This window comes from Argopecten irradians, chromosome 7 (assembly GCF_041381155.1).
Source record: "Argopecten irradians isolate NY chromosome 7, Ai_NY, whole genome shotgun sequence".
In the NCBI taxonomy this organism is placed as follows: Eukaryota; Metazoa; Mollusca; class Bivalvia; order Pectinida; family Pectinidae; genus Argopecten; species Argopecten irradians.
Window position 1 is genome coordinate 18,736,851 of NC_091140.1, and position 22,297 is coordinate 18,759,147.

At 34.5% G+C, this 22,297-nt stretch overlaps 1 protein-coding gene across 1 annotated transcript; it reads right to left on the minus strand.

The window, feature by feature from the left end:
• Window positions 1-4,052: 4,052 nt before the first annotated feature.
• Window positions 4,053-20,325, minus strand: LOC138327763 (phosphatidylinositol-3,5-bisphosphate 3-phosphatase MTMR2-like). Its single transcript, XM_069274111.1, is given in 18 exon segments — window positions 4,053-8,054; window positions 8,434-8,613; window positions 9,025-9,138; window positions 9,705-9,797; window positions 10,143-10,250; window positions 10,717-10,815; window positions 11,150-11,243; window positions 11,883-11,974; window positions 12,994-13,182; window positions 13,705-13,779; window positions 14,025-14,099; window positions 14,417-14,500; window positions 15,763-15,864; window positions 16,349-16,435; window positions 16,437-16,460; window positions 18,217-18,311; window positions 18,602-18,677; window positions 19,981-20,325. Coding segments are annotated over 18 exon segments (1,968 nt in total). The 5' UTR covers window positions 20,200-20,325; the 3' UTR covers window positions 4,053-7,892.
• Window positions 20,326-22,297: the final 1,972 nt, after the last annotated feature.

Here is a 22,297-nt window from a genome sequence, read left to right on the forward strand (position 1 = left end):
TGTAGTATTACTTTAACCCAATGGCTGATTAATTATTGTTTTATTTTGATTCATTCCAGCTTTAATAACTTTATTTTATTTTAATTTTTGCTATCAGAATTGTAGATGACATATAACCTATACAACAATATGTGTCAATATTGTAATGTTTAAGTTTGTACATTTGTATTACATATGTATATTTTTTGCTAATTTTAGTTGAACCTTTCGACTATTTTGTTGACCAACTAGATCATAGTTAGATATATAGACCAAGTGAGATAATGTTGTATACTTTTATTTTGCTTTTACTAACATGATATGTGTTCCTGACAAAACCTGTTCTGTACAAGTTAAATTTCTATATAGATTTTTTTTAATTGTTTTAAAAACGCTATGAATACCTTTAACACAGTTGAAACTTGTTACCAAGAAGTTGGTCAAGATGCATTGATCTAAAAAAAAGTATTGTAAATTTGGAAAATAATAATTATTTTTATCCTTCAATGGTTTGGAGTGTCATTGTACCAGTACTTGAAGTGCAATACTGCATAGAGGCTAGACTGGGGTTCCAACCTGTTACCTTAAAACACTAGCTGAGAAAACATAGTGGCTAGACTGGGGTTCAAACCTGTTACCTTGAAACACTAGCTGAGAAAACATAGTGGCTAGACTGGGGTTCAAACCTGTTACCTTGAAACACTAGCTGAGAAAACATAGTGGCTAGACTGGGGTTCAAACCTGTTACCTTGAAACACTAGCTGAGAAAACATAGTGGCTAGACTGGGGTTCAAACCTGTTACCTTGAAACACTAGCTGAGAAAACATAGTGGCTAGACTGGGGTTCAAACCTGTTACCTTAAAACACTAGTGAGAAAAAACTAGCTGAGAAAACATAGTGGCTAGACTGGGGTTCAAAACCTGTTACCTTAAATGGGCTAGACTGGGGTTCAAAACCTGTTACCTTAAAACACTAGCTGAGAAAACATAGTGGCTAGACTGGGGTTCAAAACCTGTTACCTTAAAACACTAGCTGAGAAAACATAGTGGCTAGACTGGGGTTCAAAACCTGTTACCTTAAAACACTAGCTGAGAAAACATAATGGCCAGACTAGGGTTTACACCCAAAACCTCTAAATACCAGCGAAGTGCTGAATTGAATAAACTTCCATAGTCACTGATGATGAACGCAGTTAAATTCCGCTACACATTGTTCATGATATTCTAAGCAGATTGTATTTATAGAAGTAAAATAAAAATAATATACAAGTAATTAAAAACACAGATATATGATGTATGTCACAATCATTTCTCAACTCTTATAGTTTATGTGAGCTTCCTGTATTATCAAGGTTTTACTCTAACAGTTTGTGTTCACAACTAGTCATCAATGTACTTGCCAGCGTCACTAAGGTTGTGAGCCGAGACATAACTTGCCATGTTTTTTATACTGATAAGATATATAAGATATGCAAACTATGGTATATGTTAGAAATATCAATGTCAATGTCATCGTAAACACTGTACCAGCTCCACACGTCAGATCAAGTTGTCCATTTGGTCATTAAACCATGCAGATATGTATATGTCATACATATATCTGATTCTGATCGTATCCCACACTCCGTACTGGCCGAGTGAAACAAAGGGAAGTAACTCTGATAGATTAGAATGTTGTGTTTCATGTGTGTCAACATTGTTCATCAAGCAATACTTGCCCTGTAAATTACGTTATGTGAAAGGAAAATAAAATACACATTATTTAAATCAGTAAAATAGAATAATAAAAATATCATTATCCAACCAAAGTTTGTAATTAGACAATCATAAATTTAACTTATTAATCAATCATTTGAATGCAAGCAGCTTTAGTTGTGTCAAAATCATATAAAATCCCTTATACTATAACCAAACTGATACTTACAGACCACCAGCTGCAGTTTAGATATTACATGTATTAGGAAATGTATATGTTAACCATGGGATGAGACCTTGTTTTTAATATAACTCCAACTCAAGGACTGAGGTGATAACTGCTGAATGTCTGATTCTGGGACATATCTAACAATTTACAGGTACCAATGGTTCTGGAATAATAATTAATTTGTGTAGTATAAACTATTCTACCTCATCAAAGTTTGTGAAATTATGGTATTAAATGAGAACTCCAGAAATACATTTTGACTTTTAATTTATTTTGGAAATTTTAAAGATTGTGCCAAATTGCCTTAATCACTCTAATTTGAATTATGCATATTTTTAAGAGCCTATATATTCACTTTATATATTTGTATTTCTGCACACAAGATATTTAAATAGTCTTGCTGATCAGTTGTTTCCTATTTCCTAAGGGAGATAAATCAGTTTCTGATTTCCTAAGGGAGATAAGTCAGTTTCTGATTTTCTAAGGGAGATAAACTTTGTTTCTTATTTCCTAAGGGAGATAAACTCTGTTTCTTATTTCCTAAGGGAGATAAACTCTGTTTCTTATTTCCTAAGGGAGATAAACTTTGTTTCTCATTTCCTAAGGGAGATAAACTCTGTTTCTTATTTCCTAAAGGAGATGATTTTAAGGTAGATCTGACTGCCCAATTCAGGGTTACAAACTTTCAAACTCTATGGCAGTCATTCAAGTACATTTATATATGTATTTAGCGTTCTATATCTTCATATACACCTGCAATCCTGTAATTCATTCATATATATAAAATAGTTATAATTACAATGAAATGATATATTCAATTAGCTGTTAAAATTTCTACAAAATATATTTTTATCAACGTTCAGCATTATTTTTTTATTGTTGGCTCCTACCTATACAAACCCTGTACAGTGCTTGTAATGATGTGTTTTGTTTTATGTACATTTGCATTTGTTATTATATTTATCAAGTTAAGTGGGAAATGCATATTACTTACCTTATTAGAAATCATGAGTCTAAATTCACAAATAAATATGCATGGTAAAAAAAAATCATGATAAAGTTTACTGTAATTAATTTAACAGGTTTTATTTTTAATGAACACTGCAGATAAGCATCATGGTTTAGGTAAAAAAAAATCATTAAAATGATATTCACTGTATTTAATTTTACAGTACCTGTACATGTAGAATTTCACATGGTAGTAGAACTACTATAGATTTTCATATCAGTCATAACCAAAGTTTTTAAATTACCAAAGTTTTTAAATTGGATTCGTTACTCTTGTGAACATTTTACCAAATTTCTAAAAAAACAAATCATGCATTTCTAATACATGTGCTATATACATGTAGTATTTTTACACATTTTCCTCCATTTTCTTATTCAAGTGCTGCTTTTATAAATGCTATATAATGTTGCTAATTATGTAATCTAAATGAATATAATGTATAATCCTACTTTTAATATACTGTATCTGATACTGCTTTTGTTGAATCCTGCTGCCTTATATGATATTTTTACGATTTGTTGATCAGGACTTCCATGCATTCACCCAAATGAAGTATTACTAAATTCTCTTTACAGTCAACTTTATATCTTTATCAAAAGTTGTTTTTATTGTAAGGTTGATAAAAATGATTGTATATAAAGAAATTAAAACATTTTTTTAATCTATAATCTTTTTTACTTATTATTTAGTTGGATTATACAACTCAATTAAGTTTAAAGATTATGCATAGAAGTAGATGTAGCTTTGTCCTGACATTCTGCTATTCATATGGGGGGCCACGGTGGCTTAGAGGTTGAGATCTCCCAACATATTGCCACAAGCTCTCCGCCTTTAAGTCATAAGTTTGAATCGATATCCCATGTGGGGAGTTTCCAGGTGCAGACTGCTGGACGGTAGTTTTTCTCTGGTTACTGAGGCTTTCCTCCACCATCTAAACCCGAAAATATCCTAAACTAATTAAAACCAATGATATTCTGTTACTAGTCCTCCACCTCTGGATTTTGAGTTTTACACCCGTTTTCAAGACCTTGAGAAAATAGGATATAAAATAAATATTACCAAACTTATGTCATTAACTAGTCCTGATACTAATACACCATTAAAATTTTTCCTTCGGAAAAAAAAACAAGAAAGACAAAATTTTAACTCTATCATTTATTTATTGCATAATTATATTTTTTGTAATTATAAAGGAGGGGTATCACTTTGGGCTGTTTTTCGGCCACTCGGTAAAAAAGTAAAATATTTTGCATGAAAATAAATCAGAGTCAGCTGCATATTGTATGCTATTCAGAATATCCGATTTCTTCTGCGCTCATGGTAATTTCAGAGGTCAAAGGTCAAAGGGTGAAAATTCAAATTTTCATTATTTAAGTCCAAATTAATTAAAACTTGGAATATAGATAACATTTTTTGCAGGTTTTGCCTATAAATATTGGGTTTGTGAAGTTCAGTTCAATTCACATAACTGATGAAAAATTCAAAAAGTAGGTCACAGTGACCTAGTTAAGCATTTATTCTATTTTAGCATAAAAAACTTTTAAAAAAAATTTGCTGAAAACTAGGATTTTTCAAAGATTTTATAGCTTGAAATTAGTACTGCATAAGGATCTTGACATGATCTGCTGAAGATGCTAGGGTCAAATTGGTTAGGTCACATGCATAAATTAGGTCATATTCAATGAATGGTAACATCTGCCACAAAGCATATGCTGTTTTCCCATGTTTAAAGCAGGATTTTAAATCATTTAGACCTGTTTTATGAGCTTAATTTCAAGCAACGCCTTCACTGAGGTGAGATGTTAGAATTGTGCCTGCTGCTCCACTGCATGATTGTGAAAGGCGACTAAATTTGGAATCTTAATTTCATGGTAACATAGATGAAAATAATTTACATTTTCAACCATTCCATAGCTTCAGAGCGATGTGTAGAGCTTTATTTAGGTTCTGTAATGATCTGGTTAAGATAATGGCAGATTAGGGTCATATGAGCTGGGCGACGGGATTTAATTAGGTCATATTCAATGAAAGGTATATTCTGTCAATTATGTATCTTCTAGATTTTCTATTTTTCAGTCAAGTGTTTAAGCTGTTTAAATTTGTTTTATGAGTTTTCTCAAGCAACACCTGCATTGCAAGCATTTTGTTAGAATTGTGCCTGCTGCTCCATTGCATGATCGTAAAAGGCAACTAAATATGGAACCTTTATCTTGTGGCTTTAGCAAACAATGTCATGTATTTAACATCTAGTGGTCAGCATAAGAGAGTATTATCTTCTTATTTTTAACTGGTTTGTAGTGATAGGAAAGTTTTCCTGAGAAAGAAACCTTCTCTATGATATTTGAGACAGAATAGCTAGGTAGCCACTAGAATTGAAATCCCAGATTAAGTCACCTTTTCCGATCATACAATGAGGCAGCAGGCACAATTCTAACATCATACGTGCAATATAAGTGTTGCTTAATATTTTCTCTTACAACAAACTTAAACAGCTTAAACACTTGCATTAAACATGAAAAATCCAGAAGATACTTAATTGACGGGCAATAACATTCATTGAATGTGACCTAATTTATACACGTGACCCTAGGATGTAATTATCTAAAGTAGATCGTGACAAAATACAAATCAACTGCTAAACATTACTCCAAAGCTTTGAAATGGCTGAAAAATTAAAATTATTTTCATCTCAATAACTGCGAAATTAAGATTCCAAATTTAGTCACCTTTCACAATCATGCAGTGGGCCAGCAGGCATAATTCTAGCATCCTACCTCAGTGAAGGTGTTGCTTTAAATTAAAAATTTGAAATTACCATGAGCGCAGAAAAAATTGGATACTCTGAATAGCATACAATATGCAGCTGACCCTAATGTATCTTCATGCAAAATATTTTACTTATCACTGAGGGGCCGTAAAACGGCCCAAAGTGATATCCCTCCTTTGATGCATTACTAAATTACAATAAAGTAATTTATCTACAAAATTAACTTATACTTATCAAAAACAATACGACAGAACATGACAGTAGTACACAGCTGATGGTACTGACAGCATGCATGGTGTATTATAATGGGGATGACACAAACTTCTAGTATAAAGTCTATATTTGTTTACACAACAAAAATGTATATATGTATGGCAAACAAATACAAAATAGTTCTATAAAATGCACATAAAATTGTTCATAACCATTGTAACTAAATATCAAAGAAAGTGTTAATTACATTAATTAATTTTTTTTTTTCCGAACCAAACATCGAAATAAGTTATCAAATTAACATAGATCTATCTATTGATCTATATAAAATGCACATTCTACCAAATTCTAAAATGCTATGCTCTCTTATTAATAAATAAGTCACAAACCTATTGCTGGAGAGCAAGGTCAATAAATTAGTGTATATATAAAACAGCATATGACTTTTGTTTAGTATAATGGTAAACTACACCATCTTGAAGGAACAACAAATATTCAATTTGGCAGTTGTTGAGGATACACCAAATAATATATAAAAAGAGACAAAAAAAGCCAAGGCCTTTAACTATATATAAATGCTGTGACTCTTTACTGTAGTTATTTGACATTCAAATTCAATTTGATACTTGTTCACATATAGCATTTGTTGGTGTAATACATATGATACAACTGTACTGCATACTTTCTTGTAACAGATTGTGTCAAAAACTTTAATAGTTTGGTATCAAAGTATCAATGACTAAACTTCAACTTAAAAGTATATTGGGTCAGTAACAAAAATATTATATCTGCATAAGGTCTTCAACATACATGTATGTATATGCAATACCTAAAAGATATTCACCCCAACGTGACACAGTGCATGTCATACTTTAAGGGAAGAGCACCTTGAACTAACATAAAACAAAAAAATAAAAATACTAATACGCTGTCAAAACCTACAAAGTTCTACATAAAATATTCAAATAACTAAGATCACTCAGATTAACTTTTAGAAGTTTTTACAATGACCTCAGCAGAGTTAATGAGATTGGACAGCACATTCTCTCTTTCTACCTGTTTAGAACACATTAAAAGATCCCTTTAGTAAAATCTCACTTCATTCTATATACAAAAGCATGTTTCCTTTCTCACAATTCAGAAACTTATTGTCTAGCTCTCTTCAGAAACATCCAATTTCCATTACTTTCTCTCAACCTTCTCTGAAACACCTCTAGCACACACACTACATCTCGCCCAAATAACCACATTCTACAGTTAATGTTAAAAATGTATTGCACATATATATGTCTCGGACAATGCCTTATATCAATAAAATTATTACATAGTAAGAAAATCAATACTGTTAATCGGAGACAATTAATGTTTTCCTTCCAAACTTTCCCATCCAATGACGAGTGAACATTTCTGACACCTATACATCAGATTTGTACACTGCTCAACTGATGTTCAAATTAACCAGACTGAACAGCATAACTGATTTAATATGTATGATGACCAGTTTAGTTTCTTTCTGAGGAATTATTTTTTATGGGGAAGTTTCCTCTAATGATTGCAACAGAAATTTATGATCTTGTTCAATAGAACTTCTTTCACAATAATTTTATGAAAATTCATCAATTCTATGTGAAATCATTATCCAAAATGATATTGTCACAATCTGTTCATTTATATCAATATAAATGATACAATTTTGAAACACTATCCTTTTCATATCTATTATGGATTATGAGAGAGTTTGCACTTTTGAATCTTTAACTCATCCTTTGTCTCAACCCTCCCTCAATAATGAAATTTTGTAAAGAAAATAATGTGGCCCCTGTATAATGATTGACCAGTCTCATCAGTGAATGACCATCCCAACTCTGATGATTATTTCATTATAGGATTATCTCCCTTGTATAAGGATTACCTCCCATTAGTATGATTTTATTGAATGTGTTTTCCACAATGTTGATCATGACATTTTTTAGAATTACAAATTCTATGTATTTCCTGAACTAGACGTTGATGGGAGCTGATATCCTCGGTGGACTGTGACGGCCAGGAGAGAGTCCGGCTCCCGAGTTTCTGGCCTCCAGTTCCTGTTGTAGTTCTTCCACATTCTTTTGAAGCTGAGCTTTTAGTATGATCAACTCTCTATTCCTCAGATGTATGGGCTCCTGAATTAAGAGTGTAAAGAATAATTCCTTTGTAGTCATCAATATTTTGACTACTACCTGGTAACTTAATTATTCCAATATCGTTGTCTTACAGAATTAGCATTCTGCTAATCATCAGTTTTAGTCTTTAGTTCAGAGCTAAATTCTAAATGTACCAATGTATATTATTACTAATACAGGTATTCAAGATATGTTTATTAGAAATATTATTCCAGTTAAAGGTATTCCACTGATATAAATTGGTATAATAAAATACTAGTCTCACCTAGTCTCATAGTGTGATTTCAAATTCATATTCCTTTAACTTCATGCAGTTCAAGAAAGTACTGATGGTATGTAGTCACAAGTGTAGATTCCAGTGTAAGTTAAGATACATTACCTGTGGCCTCATACGCGGGTTCCAGCGGCAGTAGTACCCAGTCCACAACTCAATCCTCCTCATACTGGCCACAGGGAAGAGGACATGCTGATGGAGATAGGCCGCGTACAGTGGGTTGATAAACTCCTCTTTCTGGCAGTTGATGAACGTCCATAGTGACACCGTCTTCAATTTCAGGTTCTAAACAAATAGTGTCTCATTGTAATACATATATATCATACACATAGCAAAGGACCAAGGTAATGCAGTCTCCTGATTCAGGTTCGAAACACAAAGTGTATTAGATTTAGCAAATGACCACCGCGACATGAGCATCTGTTTTAGGTTCTGAACACAGAGTACATCACTATTATATCTCACACTCATACCAATATTAATCTACTATCAAAATCTGTTGATGTACATGTAACTATAAAATTTCAGTTCTTGTTATGTTTTTGTTGTCCTGCAGATTCCAAGGTCTTACAAAACTTAGACTTAAGATTAAACAATAAAAAAATACCTAACTTTTAACAATACATGACTTGATGTCCAATCGATCCCAAAATTTAATGTCACACTATAATTAGCTTTCTTTATGGCATTACCTACCTCTCTATGTCTCTGTTGCTCACAGTTACACAGGAACGTCCCGAACAGACAGCTGTACAGGTGGTCCATTATAGTGATCAAGAAGTGCTCGTTAAACTCAAAGGCATTAGGAAACTGAAATAACAACATGTGGAGACAGATCATGAGTCGATGAATGTATTTCTTCATTAAGGAAGGAATGACTTAAAGTATTTTTTTCAGGTCAATATGACTTGTAATAAGCAAAATCATTAGTTTAAGATCATTCAAAAAAACATTCGGCTAATATTGACCTATTGCCTATTCTGCCCATTTCACATCATTTTCAAGTCTTTTTTTTTAAAACACAAAATTCATGTGAATTTCTGGTTAATTTGTAAGTTAGGACTCTTTGTATATAAATGAGTCTGGATGGTAAAGACATGGGCAGCTCCCTATTCCCCCTTTCATGCAATCATTTCATGGGAGGCATCACCTAATACTTAATGATAGTTTACGGAATTCAGTTATTTTCTTATTGCTGCTACACCCTATCAGTGGATGACAGTGGATCACAGTTGTGCTACTCTTCTTTATCCATATAAGATAATGAATGTCTACCAAACTATATATCCATCTGAACAACTGAGACCTAATAGTAGTTATATTCAAAATATCAATTTTAAAAATTATTAACTGTGTTTTGAAGCTAACTTAACTACCTGGTGCATGATCTGCCACACACAGTCGATAAACTGGAGGAAGACAGGAGAACGGTCCGCATCCGAGTGTTTGTCTTCACCGTGGCCGACTCTCTGTCACAACAAAACAAACACAACTTTACAAACACCATAACAAATGTTTCAGTCACCGTGGCCGACTCTCTGTCACAACAAAATAAAACACAACTTTACAAACATATATCAAACGTTTAAGTATCATGGCTTGAGCCTTTCCTGGTACATTACAATTTAGATATTTTAAAATAGTGCAATAAGTGGTATGCAAAAAAGATCATTTTAAACTGCAATGGGGATTTTACATTGTATCAAAAAGACTGTATATGTGCAGAAAATTTTCCATTCTTTTGCATAAACATTAACTTAATACAGATGACTAGGTAATACATATTCTCCTTTATTTGTCAACATCATACCCACCTGAGCAAATTTGTGTCCAAAACTAAGCCACTCCTTTTCCAGAAGGACCTCAAATCCTATCAAAGTCCTGTAGTAGGGATCCAGCATGATCATCGATAGACAAGTCAGCTGTAAATAGGTAAGGTTCTAATTATATATTGGTTAATGATTTTATGGGTGTTAGATTGAGAACATGCATCGTGGGATGTGATTCTTCATAAACAGAGCACCTAAATATAGTGTCAACTATTTATGTATGCATATTTAGAGAACAGAGGTATATGTACATGAAGCTGAGAAATGGACCAGTCTGAACTAACCTTAGCCGCATTACAACAAATATATGGCAGAATGCCTCTCGTGATCATAAAGTATTTACGTTTCTATTGTCAAAGATATACAATTTTGCAATAGAAAGATGACTTAAATAAGTCTCATCTAGGCATAAAATTACATTTTGCAACTACATTTTGTATTCTCTGATGTAATCATACATTTTAATAAATTTTCAGCAAGAAGTGATGATATCTATCACATTCACCCAGCCATCTCAGTCGTTTGCAATGACTACATCACAAGTAGAGTTTTTGTATACCTGAGCTGTGCGGTCCCAGCCATCACTACAGTGTACCAGTACTGAGGTCTTGTTACACTCAAGCTTGTCTGCAATCCTCAACGCTCCCGACAAAATTTGCTGGAAAAAAATTAAGCCATGGAAATAATCAAGCCAAAATCACAATAATTGCATAGTAAAAGTCAACAATCAGGTTGCATAAGATAATACCAAAGAGGAAGTCACTAAGTTTGGAAAACATGTCCACAATCCCTGTTTTCAATAATTTACAACAATAAAAATATGTTCAAAATCACAAATACGATATTTATATACTATCTGAAAATTTCAAAAGGTTTTCTATACAAATGTATGTGTAATGTTTGTATTTCTTCCTGAGAAAATCAAAGCTTCTCTGACATGCACTCCTACAATACAGAAGTCCTTTTACATCAATCACACGAGCTTGTTTTACCTTGACATGGTCAAGCCAGTGTGTTGATTCGATGTTAGTCAGCCAGTGGGCATCATCTATAGTTGGGAACACCACATCTCTCAACTTTCTTAAACTGTTGAAATAAAAGTTCACCGCATGCTGAGTTTAAAAATTAATTCAGAAATGTTAATATTGATATAAGTATACGGTACTAGTAATTATCATGACTTAAAGGCCCACTTACCTTTACAAAACAGCTTTAAATTCTTAAAATGGAATGTAAAATGAGATTAATAATTTTGTAAAATTGTAAAATTTATTAGCTTATCATTATATTACAATTATTATCCCCTCCTAAACCATTAAATTAATATAAATCAGATATTAAGTTTCCTAACTTGGGTCCTCTTATGTTTCCTGCCGTTGTCCTAATTACCGCATGTTAGTTGACAATCACTACGCCAGACAGGAAAACAGCGATATCAATCTTCACTGTTAAACATAGGTTATGGATGAAATCTAAGACTTGTTAGGTGTTGTAATCTCATCTCAGGCCATCGATGTATATTTCTTTGTGTTATTATTGTTTTAAAGAAACTCTTGTTTTTGGTTTCGAAAAAGTAGTGCACCTTTAAATATTCAACTTGTTACTGCAGTCATCAAACACAGGAAATAAGTTCAGTTTTATTAGTAAATGCTGTTAATAGTATAATGAATAAATTTATTTGAAGTGTACTATTGAATCTGTTGATGATATGATAATGTATTATACCTGTCTTTCATCACATGGATGTTGTGTATATCTAGGAAGACAACTTCAGCATTCTGGTAGTTCTCCTCTCTTTCGTAACCTCCTCCTTTTGCCTATAAAAGACAACAAATAAATTTGTCACTTCACTGACACCCTTATTTTAAACATCATTTACATGTAATAGTTATACAATGTTAATATCCAACATGAGCAAATCTAACACTTCATTTTTCCCCCTGGAAAACAGACAGTAAAGCACTGAAAAATAAAGGTGTTATATTTTTTAACTTTCAAAATGATTTAATAGCCAATATTTGCCAATTAACTAAGAAATATATGTAACCGGATCCAGAATTAACAATAAAATTAATACCTGTCTCTGCCAGGGATCAAACTTGGGACCGTTGGATTACTAGACTGACGCTAAACCAATTGAGCTAAAAGAGAAGTTCTCTCTAGCGGAGCGATATATTACGGCTAGTATTGACCTGGTTTACATACTCCTCCTCTAGGAATCAACTCGCCCTCGAGTTTCCAGGGGTCACAACAATTCTTTTGCAGATATCAATAAGTTTCATTCCTGAGTACCTACATAGGCTCCAATGTAACAGGGTGCAGGATTTACAATAAATTTAATACCTACCTCTGCCAACTTGGAACCTCTGGATTACTAGTCTGACACTCCACCGATCGAGCTAAAGAGAAGTTCGCTCTAGCCGAGCAATACATTGCTGCTAGTATTGACAAGGGTTACATACTCCCCCTCAAGGAATCAACTCGCCCTCAAGTTTCCAGGGGTTACAATGATTCCTTTGCAGGTATCGCTAAGTATCATTCCCGAGTCCCTGCATAGGCTCCAACAGGGTGCAGGATTTACAAATAATACCGACCTCTGCCAGGAAACAAACTCGAGACCTCTGGATTACTAGTCTGACGCTCAACTGATCAAGCTAAAGAGAAGTTCTCTCCAGCCAAGCAATATATTGCGTCTAGTATTGACTAGGGATACATATATAACTGATGAACTATGCTGATCTTAGCCTCAACTAGGTCATAAAGTTTACTAAAAACACGAAAATGCTAATTACATGAAGTGCTAATACACATAGGCAGTCCAATAATCACCCAGTACCTTATTTGCCTGGGCATTGACACTAGGACGAGCGTCCATGATGTAGAGTTTGTGTGACTGGGCGTTGGCCTCCATGATGTTCTGTATATGGCGCTCGTCGTCTTTGTTACGTTTATTGACTACGCCCACCAGGGGCTGTCCCGCGCGTGAAATGGTCGCCTGACTCTGAGGGTGGATCCAGGATAAAACCTATAACAAAGTCAATCTGTTTAAAAATGTTCTTGCTCCGTACTGGTTTATAAACCTAAGGCAAACTTAAATAAGATTAAAAGGAAAGGGAACTTAGATACATAACATCAACGGCACCTGACTTTATCAGTAATTGAACAGAAATTTAACTGTATCATTTTGAACCTCAAAAATTCATAGTAAAGTCATATAGTAGACATGTGTAGAAATTGTGTGTAAAATTCTTATATTTAGCAGTTCTTGTCAAAATACAATTTTGCGATGTTATAAGATATAAGGTATCTCTGTAAAGCAAAGCCAAACTTAAATTATGGAAAAGAAACAACACTTATCAATAATTGAGTTGATGTTGGAACAGGAATTGAAATAGAATAGCTGTATCGAGTTAAAGCTTAAAAATTCATATTCAGCAGAGTCAGTTTCACTGATAAAAGACAAGATTGGTAAACGCTTTTTATTTAACAGTTTTTCTTATAATATAAGTTTGTAATGATTTACGAGATTTCTGAAGCTAAGACTTACAGGTAGTCTCCCCTTAGTTCTAAAAGTGGCCACTTGTTTGATGTCCTCGTCGGTTGTAGCATCGGGTACGACAAACTGGGGAAAAAACAAATGCAATATCAAACGCATGCTTATCGATGGTCTTCAACAGTAAATTAATTATTACCAGTTTTCAAAATCTGAAAGCACAATATATATGAGCAAATAGAAATTACACTGATTTGAAATAACAAGAAAGTATGATCTTTCTAGATATTGATTATATATTTGTTTAGAAATAATTCAAAAAAACAAAAGAACAAAATTTATTGTAATTATCATATATAAATTAATGAACCTACCAAAGAAGGATAGGTCTCACAACACTCATAATTTTCGTTGATGCGGGTAACTCTCCAGCTTTCATTTGGCAAACCCTGTTACATAAACAAAAGAATATTAAATGTATACACATGTACCAAATATTTTAACTCAACAAGCAACAAGTATAGTGTGTTATAACAAAATAGAGAAATTATACTGAGTGCTTTTCGAATCAAATTCAGATTTCATATCATCTGATTGATATCAGCTGATTTAAACTACAAATACCTGGTACCTACATGAAATCCATATTCTTGTTCAGCAAATTTTTGTCTGACTTTGTATAATTATGACATATCCAGTTATATGCACAAATCTAGACTTTTTCCTGTTTATATACTTTGTTCAGTAGCCATGCTTTAGTTCATACCTGTCGTTTAAATTCAGCTATGGGGTCAAATACTTTCCATCCGTCTTCTCCATAGTCTTCTGCCAAATCAAACGCAAATATGGGCTGTTGGGGAGGAAAAAGGGAAACTGAATATTACATAAAAGGAAGAATAAATATTACCCATAGTGGTTACACATAAAAACAAGAGGCCCAGAGGGCCTGTATCGCTCACCTGATTTGTAATGCCACGTTATGTTCTGGATACATGTTCATGGTTCCTTTTTTGAATGAATTTGAATATTTACCTCCAATTCTCCTATTGGGCCCCACCCCTCCTGCCACCTGGGGTCAGAGCCAAAATTTATACAAGTTCTGTTCCCCTTCCCCCAAGGATGTTTGTGGCCAAGTTTGGTTACAATCCATGCAGAACTCTAGGACAAGTAGCTATTTATAGGATTTACCTCAAATTCCCCTATTGGGCCCCACCCCTCCTGCCCCCAGGGGGTCAGAGCCAAAATTTATACAAGTTCTGTTCCCCTTCCCCCAAGGATGTTTTTCGCCAAATTTGGTTACAATCCATGCAGAACTCTAGAACAAGTAGCGATTTATAGGAAATACCTTTATTTTCCCTATTGGGCTCGCCCCTCCTGCCCCCAGGGGCTCAGAGCCAAAATTTATACAAGTTCTATTCCCCTTCCCCCAAGGATGTTTGCGGCCAAATTAGGTTACAATCCATGCAGAACTCTATGACTAGTTGCTATTTATAGGATTCATCTCTATTTCCCCTATATGGCCCCGCCCCTCCTGCCCCCTGGGGCTCAGAGTCAATATTTATACAAGTTCTATTCCCCTTCCCTCAAGAATGTTTGTGGCCAAATTTGGTTCCAATCCATGCAGAACTCTATGACTAGTTGCTATTTATAGGATTCATCTCTATCTCCCCTATTTGGCCCCGCCCCTCCTGCCCCCGGGGGCTCAGAGTCAAAATTTACATAATTTCTGTTCCCCTTCTTCCAAGGATATTTGTGGCCAAATTTGGTTACAATCCATGCAGAACTCTAGGACAAGTAGCGATTTATAGGATTTACCTCTATTTCCCCTATTGGGCCCCGCCCCTCCTGCCCGAGGGGGTCAGAGCCAAAATTTAAACAAGTTCTGTTCCCCTTCCCCAAAGGATGTTTGTGACCAAATTTGGTTACAATCCATGCAGAACTCTATGACTAGTAGCGATTTAAAGGAAATGTTGACGGACGGATGGACGGACGACACACGCCGCGTCATGACATAAGCTCACCGGCCCTTCGGGTCAGGTGAGCTAAAAACACAGATGAGATAATGACTGTGAAATATTTACTAATACCTGTGAGAGTAAAATATCATATTACCTGTTTATTTGTGATAGGAAAGGCATACTGTTGAATTTTTTCAAATACTTGTCTTCTTGAATGGTTCTCCTGCCTGTGAGCAAACCTCAGGTTTCTGATGTCCTGTCAATTAAATACAAAAGTCAGTAATGAATTATGTAAGAATGTACAGTATAATTTGTTAAAGAAAATCCCTGTCTAATCCAGCGTTATAGTGTGTCATTTTCCTTCTTTATTCCTAATAATAAAACTTATTATATTCCAGATCCAGAAATATTGCGATACCAACCACATGAGATGGTCCCAGTGATATCCTGTTTAGACATGTTACACTGAAAACCAAATTCAAATGATTATAACTAGCAAATGAGTCTCACAGTTCTCACAGTAATGTCTACTGTACCTGTAGATAGATACCACTGGTAAAACATTGAGAACAAGGGAATAATTCTAACACCATATACCGAAATGCCAGATCATAATTCAGAATAGTAGAAAAATGTGTGTATTTGTCAAATTTAAATTTTAACATTTCTTATTTTGTGAATGAAAATGGGTGGAACTATCAAATCAACGGTGATGAATCCAAGAAGAAATGTTATCTTACCTTGCATAAAAGATCTATACCGTAAGAGTTCTCCCCTCGACTGGTGGCACCACCTATCTTCTCAATCTTACTGATGACACCAAGTGGGTACATCAAGTATAAATGGAGATTCCTGAAAGGGTGTTTCATATATACAGTAAAACCCCTCTAACTCGAACCCGGATTCCTTGAATACACCCTATTCGTCGAACTGGTCGTACGGTCCCGACCGTCTCTCTATATAATTTAAGTAACAAAACCCCGGATAGCTCGAACAGCTATTCGTCGAATACCCCTTATTCCTCGAACAGAAATATGTCCCCGTTGCATCAAATACATACTATTTACCCATGTATTCGTCGAACAGGTGTTCGGCCCTTGAGATTTTTTTACCTGTGTCACACCTGACTGCACCGACCGACATGGATAATTGCTCACGATCTTGTGTTTATACAGTTGGCGTGTCAAGCCTTTAGGTAATTAAGGGATTAACGGTGTCATTATTACCTACCTACACGATCGCAAGTCGTTGTTTGATGCTAACTTTATTTAAATATTTCAGAAAAGGCATTAAGTTATTGATGTTTCTCTCGTAATAATCTTCGTTGTAAATACGGAAGTTGTTGTTGATCCGTGTTAACAGAAAGTACGCATTGTGAAATGACAAAAGAGGCGGAAGATATTGCTGACGTCCGCCTAATTATAAAAATTTTTTTTATTTCTTCGTTGGTTTCATTCGACAGGCTAACACAATGTTATTTGCCGAAAGATGTAAACGATATCAAACGATATATGCAAAGTACATTTTATCAGTGCGTTCCGTATCTTTTCATGTAAATTGTATTTTGTAACTTTACTAATTAGACATCTATAGATATAATTTCTTATGTCCGTAAATATGCTGGTTAATAACTTTATTGTGAGTATGTATTTTGTAAATGATTTAAATAATTTGTGATAATTAAATAATAGAAAATGTACCTAGATGACGATCGCTTACTCTGATGTGAATGACATTTGATTTAGGGCTTTCTCATTAGCTTTTCCAAACGCTAAATTTATGTTATACATTTTTTCAACTTGATATTGCTATCAATACAACACTTAAATAAAGAAATCCAAAATGCTGAAAGATAGGGTAATTAAAATGTCATTGCCGTGCATTGTTTGTCATAGTTTGAAACCGGACATTTTAACTGTCGATCTTGACCAACCTCAGATGAGTCGAATACCTCGTATTCCTCCAACTATTGACCTGGTCCCCTGCAGTTCGAGTTATAGGGGTTTTACTGTATTTTAATTCTCTGTGATCATGGAAACGTATCTGTATGTATATACGTCAAGTCAATTTGTTTTACTGTATCCACCATAATTAACACCTTTCACCCTATAAGCTCCCCTCCCCTCTTCTGCAGAAGAGTTGAAGTTGTATAAATGTCCCATATCCATGGCTTTAACTAGGCTATACAACATATGATGCCTCTAACATCAACATTTTATACCATATTACATGAACTTGCGAGTCACATGTGAATCACAACATGATAATGTGTCTTAAACAATAAAATGCATATACACGTTTACTGTATAAGATTAATGTACCATGATCATGAGTACAGAAAGATTTAAAATATGGCTGACTTTTTCATCCACAACTGAAAGTTTGATTCATTAATAAGCGCCCCCCCCCCCCCCCCCTCACCCACCCTTGGTCCCCCCTTTGTTACAATTATTTAAGTGCCCTGGTCGCTAATTACAGTGAATATGGTATGTAATGTAATCAAATACAATGCATACAAGTGTCATTCAAACAATGCTGATTTGGTATCATTAGTAACAGTTTATCAAGCATGACTGTATGTATCCACTCCATTTTATAGGTTACCTACCCTCTCAGAACTTTTGAAATACAGTTTGTAGTTTGTGACAGTCAGGGTACCCTTGATAGCCCCACTGTATGGACACAAATAGGTCACATCCTTCCCTGTATTAACAAACAGATATTATCATATATAGCATATGCATCATACAAAAGATTACTGGGTCAGCAATATACAATGTAATATACTATACAAGGTACTTAATTTGACTAAATAAGCACAAAGGATGCTTAAAAGTTGAGAAAAAAGAAGGGTCACTTAATGGGACCAAGTAAGACTAACATTTCATAAAAAAAATTATTATAAGCTTGAAGTCATGAAAAGGTGAAGGGCACTTAAAGGACCAAGGGAGTTTATTGGGTCAAATATATATGCTATTCCACAGATGTCTTACCAATTCCCTGGACTTTTTCTCCCTGGAGAAGAGGTGGATCATCAGATTGTCCAAGTTTGGTAGAATCTCTCAAAACCTGTAGAACATAAAATATAGAATATTATTTACAAATAAAATGTGGTACAGTAATAAACTTAAACATAACTTTATCTTTTAATTAATTTTCTCTAAATTTCTCTACTTATAGTAGAACAAATATACGTACCCGGCCTACTATTACCTTTCGGCCGAGTACGAATTGGTCCCTATGTGTCGTAGTGGAGCAGCGCCTCCGAAAATCACTCGGGCACTATTTTTACACTTTTTTTGTAGGTTTCTGATTAATTTATGCGTATACAAGCATTTACATAATGTCCTTATCCTAAACAAACATAACTACCATTCTTTATATCTACCGTACCACCCACAAGACGTCAAATTCATAATTTGAAGACTTCCGGTATAAATTCTCATCAGAAAGGCCTTCATATGTATATGTAAAAAAAATAATGTCTAGCTGAGAATTTGATATTTTATACGGTTCAGTTTTATTGTCTAGTAGGTAAACGATATAAAACAAATAAGATAAAATGCCAACAAACGTGCAAGCATAAATTTAAGTGAAAAATTGCCGCAACACAGCAGACATGTACGTACAGTACGTCTGTTTATATTTTAATTCTGTTTGAATAACTTGCAGAAAAATTTAAAAAGCAACATGTTTTTAAAAATAAATCAAATAAAGAGATGTCTAAAAATGTTTTTTAATGTTTTTTTTTCCTTTGGCGAAATACATGTTACACTTTGTCTTTATTTTCTACCAAAGAACATACGCGGGGAAAATATGCAAATACAATGTACCCCTTAAATATGGCATTGTACCCCAATTTGAGACCTATGGGAGTACAAAAAAAAACATTTGAAAAAATTACCGGGAACACTGATCATGTGAGTGACTCGACTTCAGAAATAAAGAAACTTCCAATATCCATTTATGTATGATTCATCATAATGATGATACAGCAATGAAAGTTGAGTTGTATATTATTGCAGTAATTAATTGTTTTTAATTCATTTATCATGAAAAAAATGTTAAAAGATGATATATATAGTTACTGTATTAATTACATACTGGACTATATTCAAATAACAATTCACAAAACGGTAAACGTATTTATTGATTTCAAGAAAATCGTTCATGTATTTGACAAAGAACAATTCTTGGTATGTTGATATACTCGATTTCAGTACATCGCTCTCTGTTGGTGGGCGTTTCCAAAAGTAGGATAAAAACAGAACTGAGTAAGATATAGTGAGATAGGCCTATTTACAGGAAACTTTGGAAAATGTCCTAAGCATACAGAAAAGGCAGTGCTAGTTTTAGCGTTATTTTAACGAACCTTTAAAGGAATTATTTCAGCAGGAACATGTTCCGATGAGGTAGAAGATGACGAACAGAGTGATTTCGACGGGGATTCCGAGTCTTTGGAACTGGTGCTTGAGGTTTCGTGGGGGAAGGATGCAGAACGCTCTGAAGTTGAAATAGATTCACTGCTTGCTGCGCCTGCTTGTGGCTTTTTTGGTTCCGGATATAACTCGTGTCCTTCCTTACCTTCCATTTTGATCTAAAAACTTACTTTCACTTGGTTATTTTATCATAGCATTCCCATATTTTTGTTCGCTTTAAAACCTGAAAATGACAGCAGGAAGTGGAAAATGCTCCTCAAAAGAAGAGCTACTCAAAGGGCGATAACTTGAGAGTAGTGACTATGAGGCCTAGAGGGCCTGTTATATCACCCATCAGATTAATAGGGGGGGATGTAGCCTAGTTATCAAATTCATAGAATTCATAATATTTCCCTTTCTTCACGAGGACTTTAATAGCATGTGGTTTCCCAAATAACAAAAATATTACCATAAAAAAGGCTTTATCCATTTTCGCTTTTACTATGTACATTTGTACACATTCTCGATACTCCAGGGGTTCCGGTCATATTCGATCGCTACACCCATGAATTATCTCAAAGTAATCTTTTGAAAAAAATTTGAAAGTGGGCCTTGGGATTTACAAAAACGGGGCCAAGGTAGCATAAATATTGTGTCAGGTACTTAGCATACTCCAAAGCCGGTTACTATCACTGACATTATATCCACCCCTGGATCATTTCATATTAAACCTGTAGATATTTCAGAAAAAAAAAACACCTGACCAATCACATGTAGACTTCCTTTGCAGATTACACAGAGAGAGCGACGCCAAACTAAAAACAACACAAATAACCACATTTTATCGCTGTACGGCTCTTTTAATGTTACAAATCAAAGGATCAAATTACCCGTGTCTTCTGTTGCCTCCCAGTTTACTATGAGATAGTCAAGGGACAGAAAACGTCAGTATTGTACTTCCTGGAGTATCGAGGATGGGCACTGAGTGATAAGCGAAATCTAGTACAATATGAGAGAAAAAAAACGAGTTACGTATTTATATTTATAAATATTACCGATGTCTTCTTAGAAAATACTAGTAATATAGTGAGTACAGTTAGTTCTAAGATATTATAATTTAATTATACAAATATAGGGTCATATCGAATAGCATCATGGTGAAACGATATTACAAGTCTAATTTTAATTGGATTGAAGATGTTGGTTTCACTAATAGTCCGATAAACTTAAAAACAAAACGAAAAACTATAATAGTATAGTGGGTAGGTTTAGCGGACTACTTCACTAAGAGCATTGGCAACAAAAAGGCGTCGAGAATGGTATCAGATATTTTGAAGACATTTTTTATTTTACATACATTTAATTTTCATAATATTATTTCTTCCAAATTACATTTACATGAAATTGCACAAAATATGTTTTCGTGTTTTTTAATATACGGGCATCTTAAACACGGACTGCTATAAAAAATCAGTTTTCACAATATCCTTCAACAATTGATACATGTACAATTATGTAAAACTGTTTTCATATTTTCAATCATTTTTTGCATTACGTTCATTTTTCTTTTTGTTCTTGATTCCGCGTTTCCGCTTTGCCTTTTTCGCAATGCTACCTTTCGACACACTCTGTGACATATATGGGCAGTTTGTCTTTGATTTGGTGGAATTTGCACGCGAGCGCATCAGGATCAAACTAGAGCTTTGTAAATTACCATCTGGTTCCGGTTCCGGTTCCATGGGGTCAAAACTGTGTTCCAATTTCTCCCCAATCACTGTCTCTATTTCACTACAGACACTGATGTCACGTGGAGAATTCTGCCAAGGTGACGGATAATCATTGGCACTCTTCATATCCCTACTTCGCTTCTTTGACCATTTAGATTTAGTTGTCTTCTTCATAGTAGTTTTGGATGTCTTTCTTTTGGAGGATTTCCGCAATGGTGGTAGTCTTGCTCTAAGTGACTTGAGATCGGATTCAGATTTCCTTCTCGGAGTACATCTAGACTGACCATTCTCGGTTTGGTTGTCCTTCGTATCTTTGCTCACATCTACATTGGAGTTCTCCCTGGATTTCCCCGTGTTGTATTTTAGCCCATAAACACTTTTGGATCGATTCATCGCCGCACGCGCGCTTTTATCTAGGTGATATGTTGGATACAGTGGTGGGAGGGACTTATAAGCGAACATATTCAAAGGCCTGTCCTCAATTTTTTTGATACTGTATCTATTGGTTAGTGTTGCCGTGGACACTGACAGACCGGGGATTCCA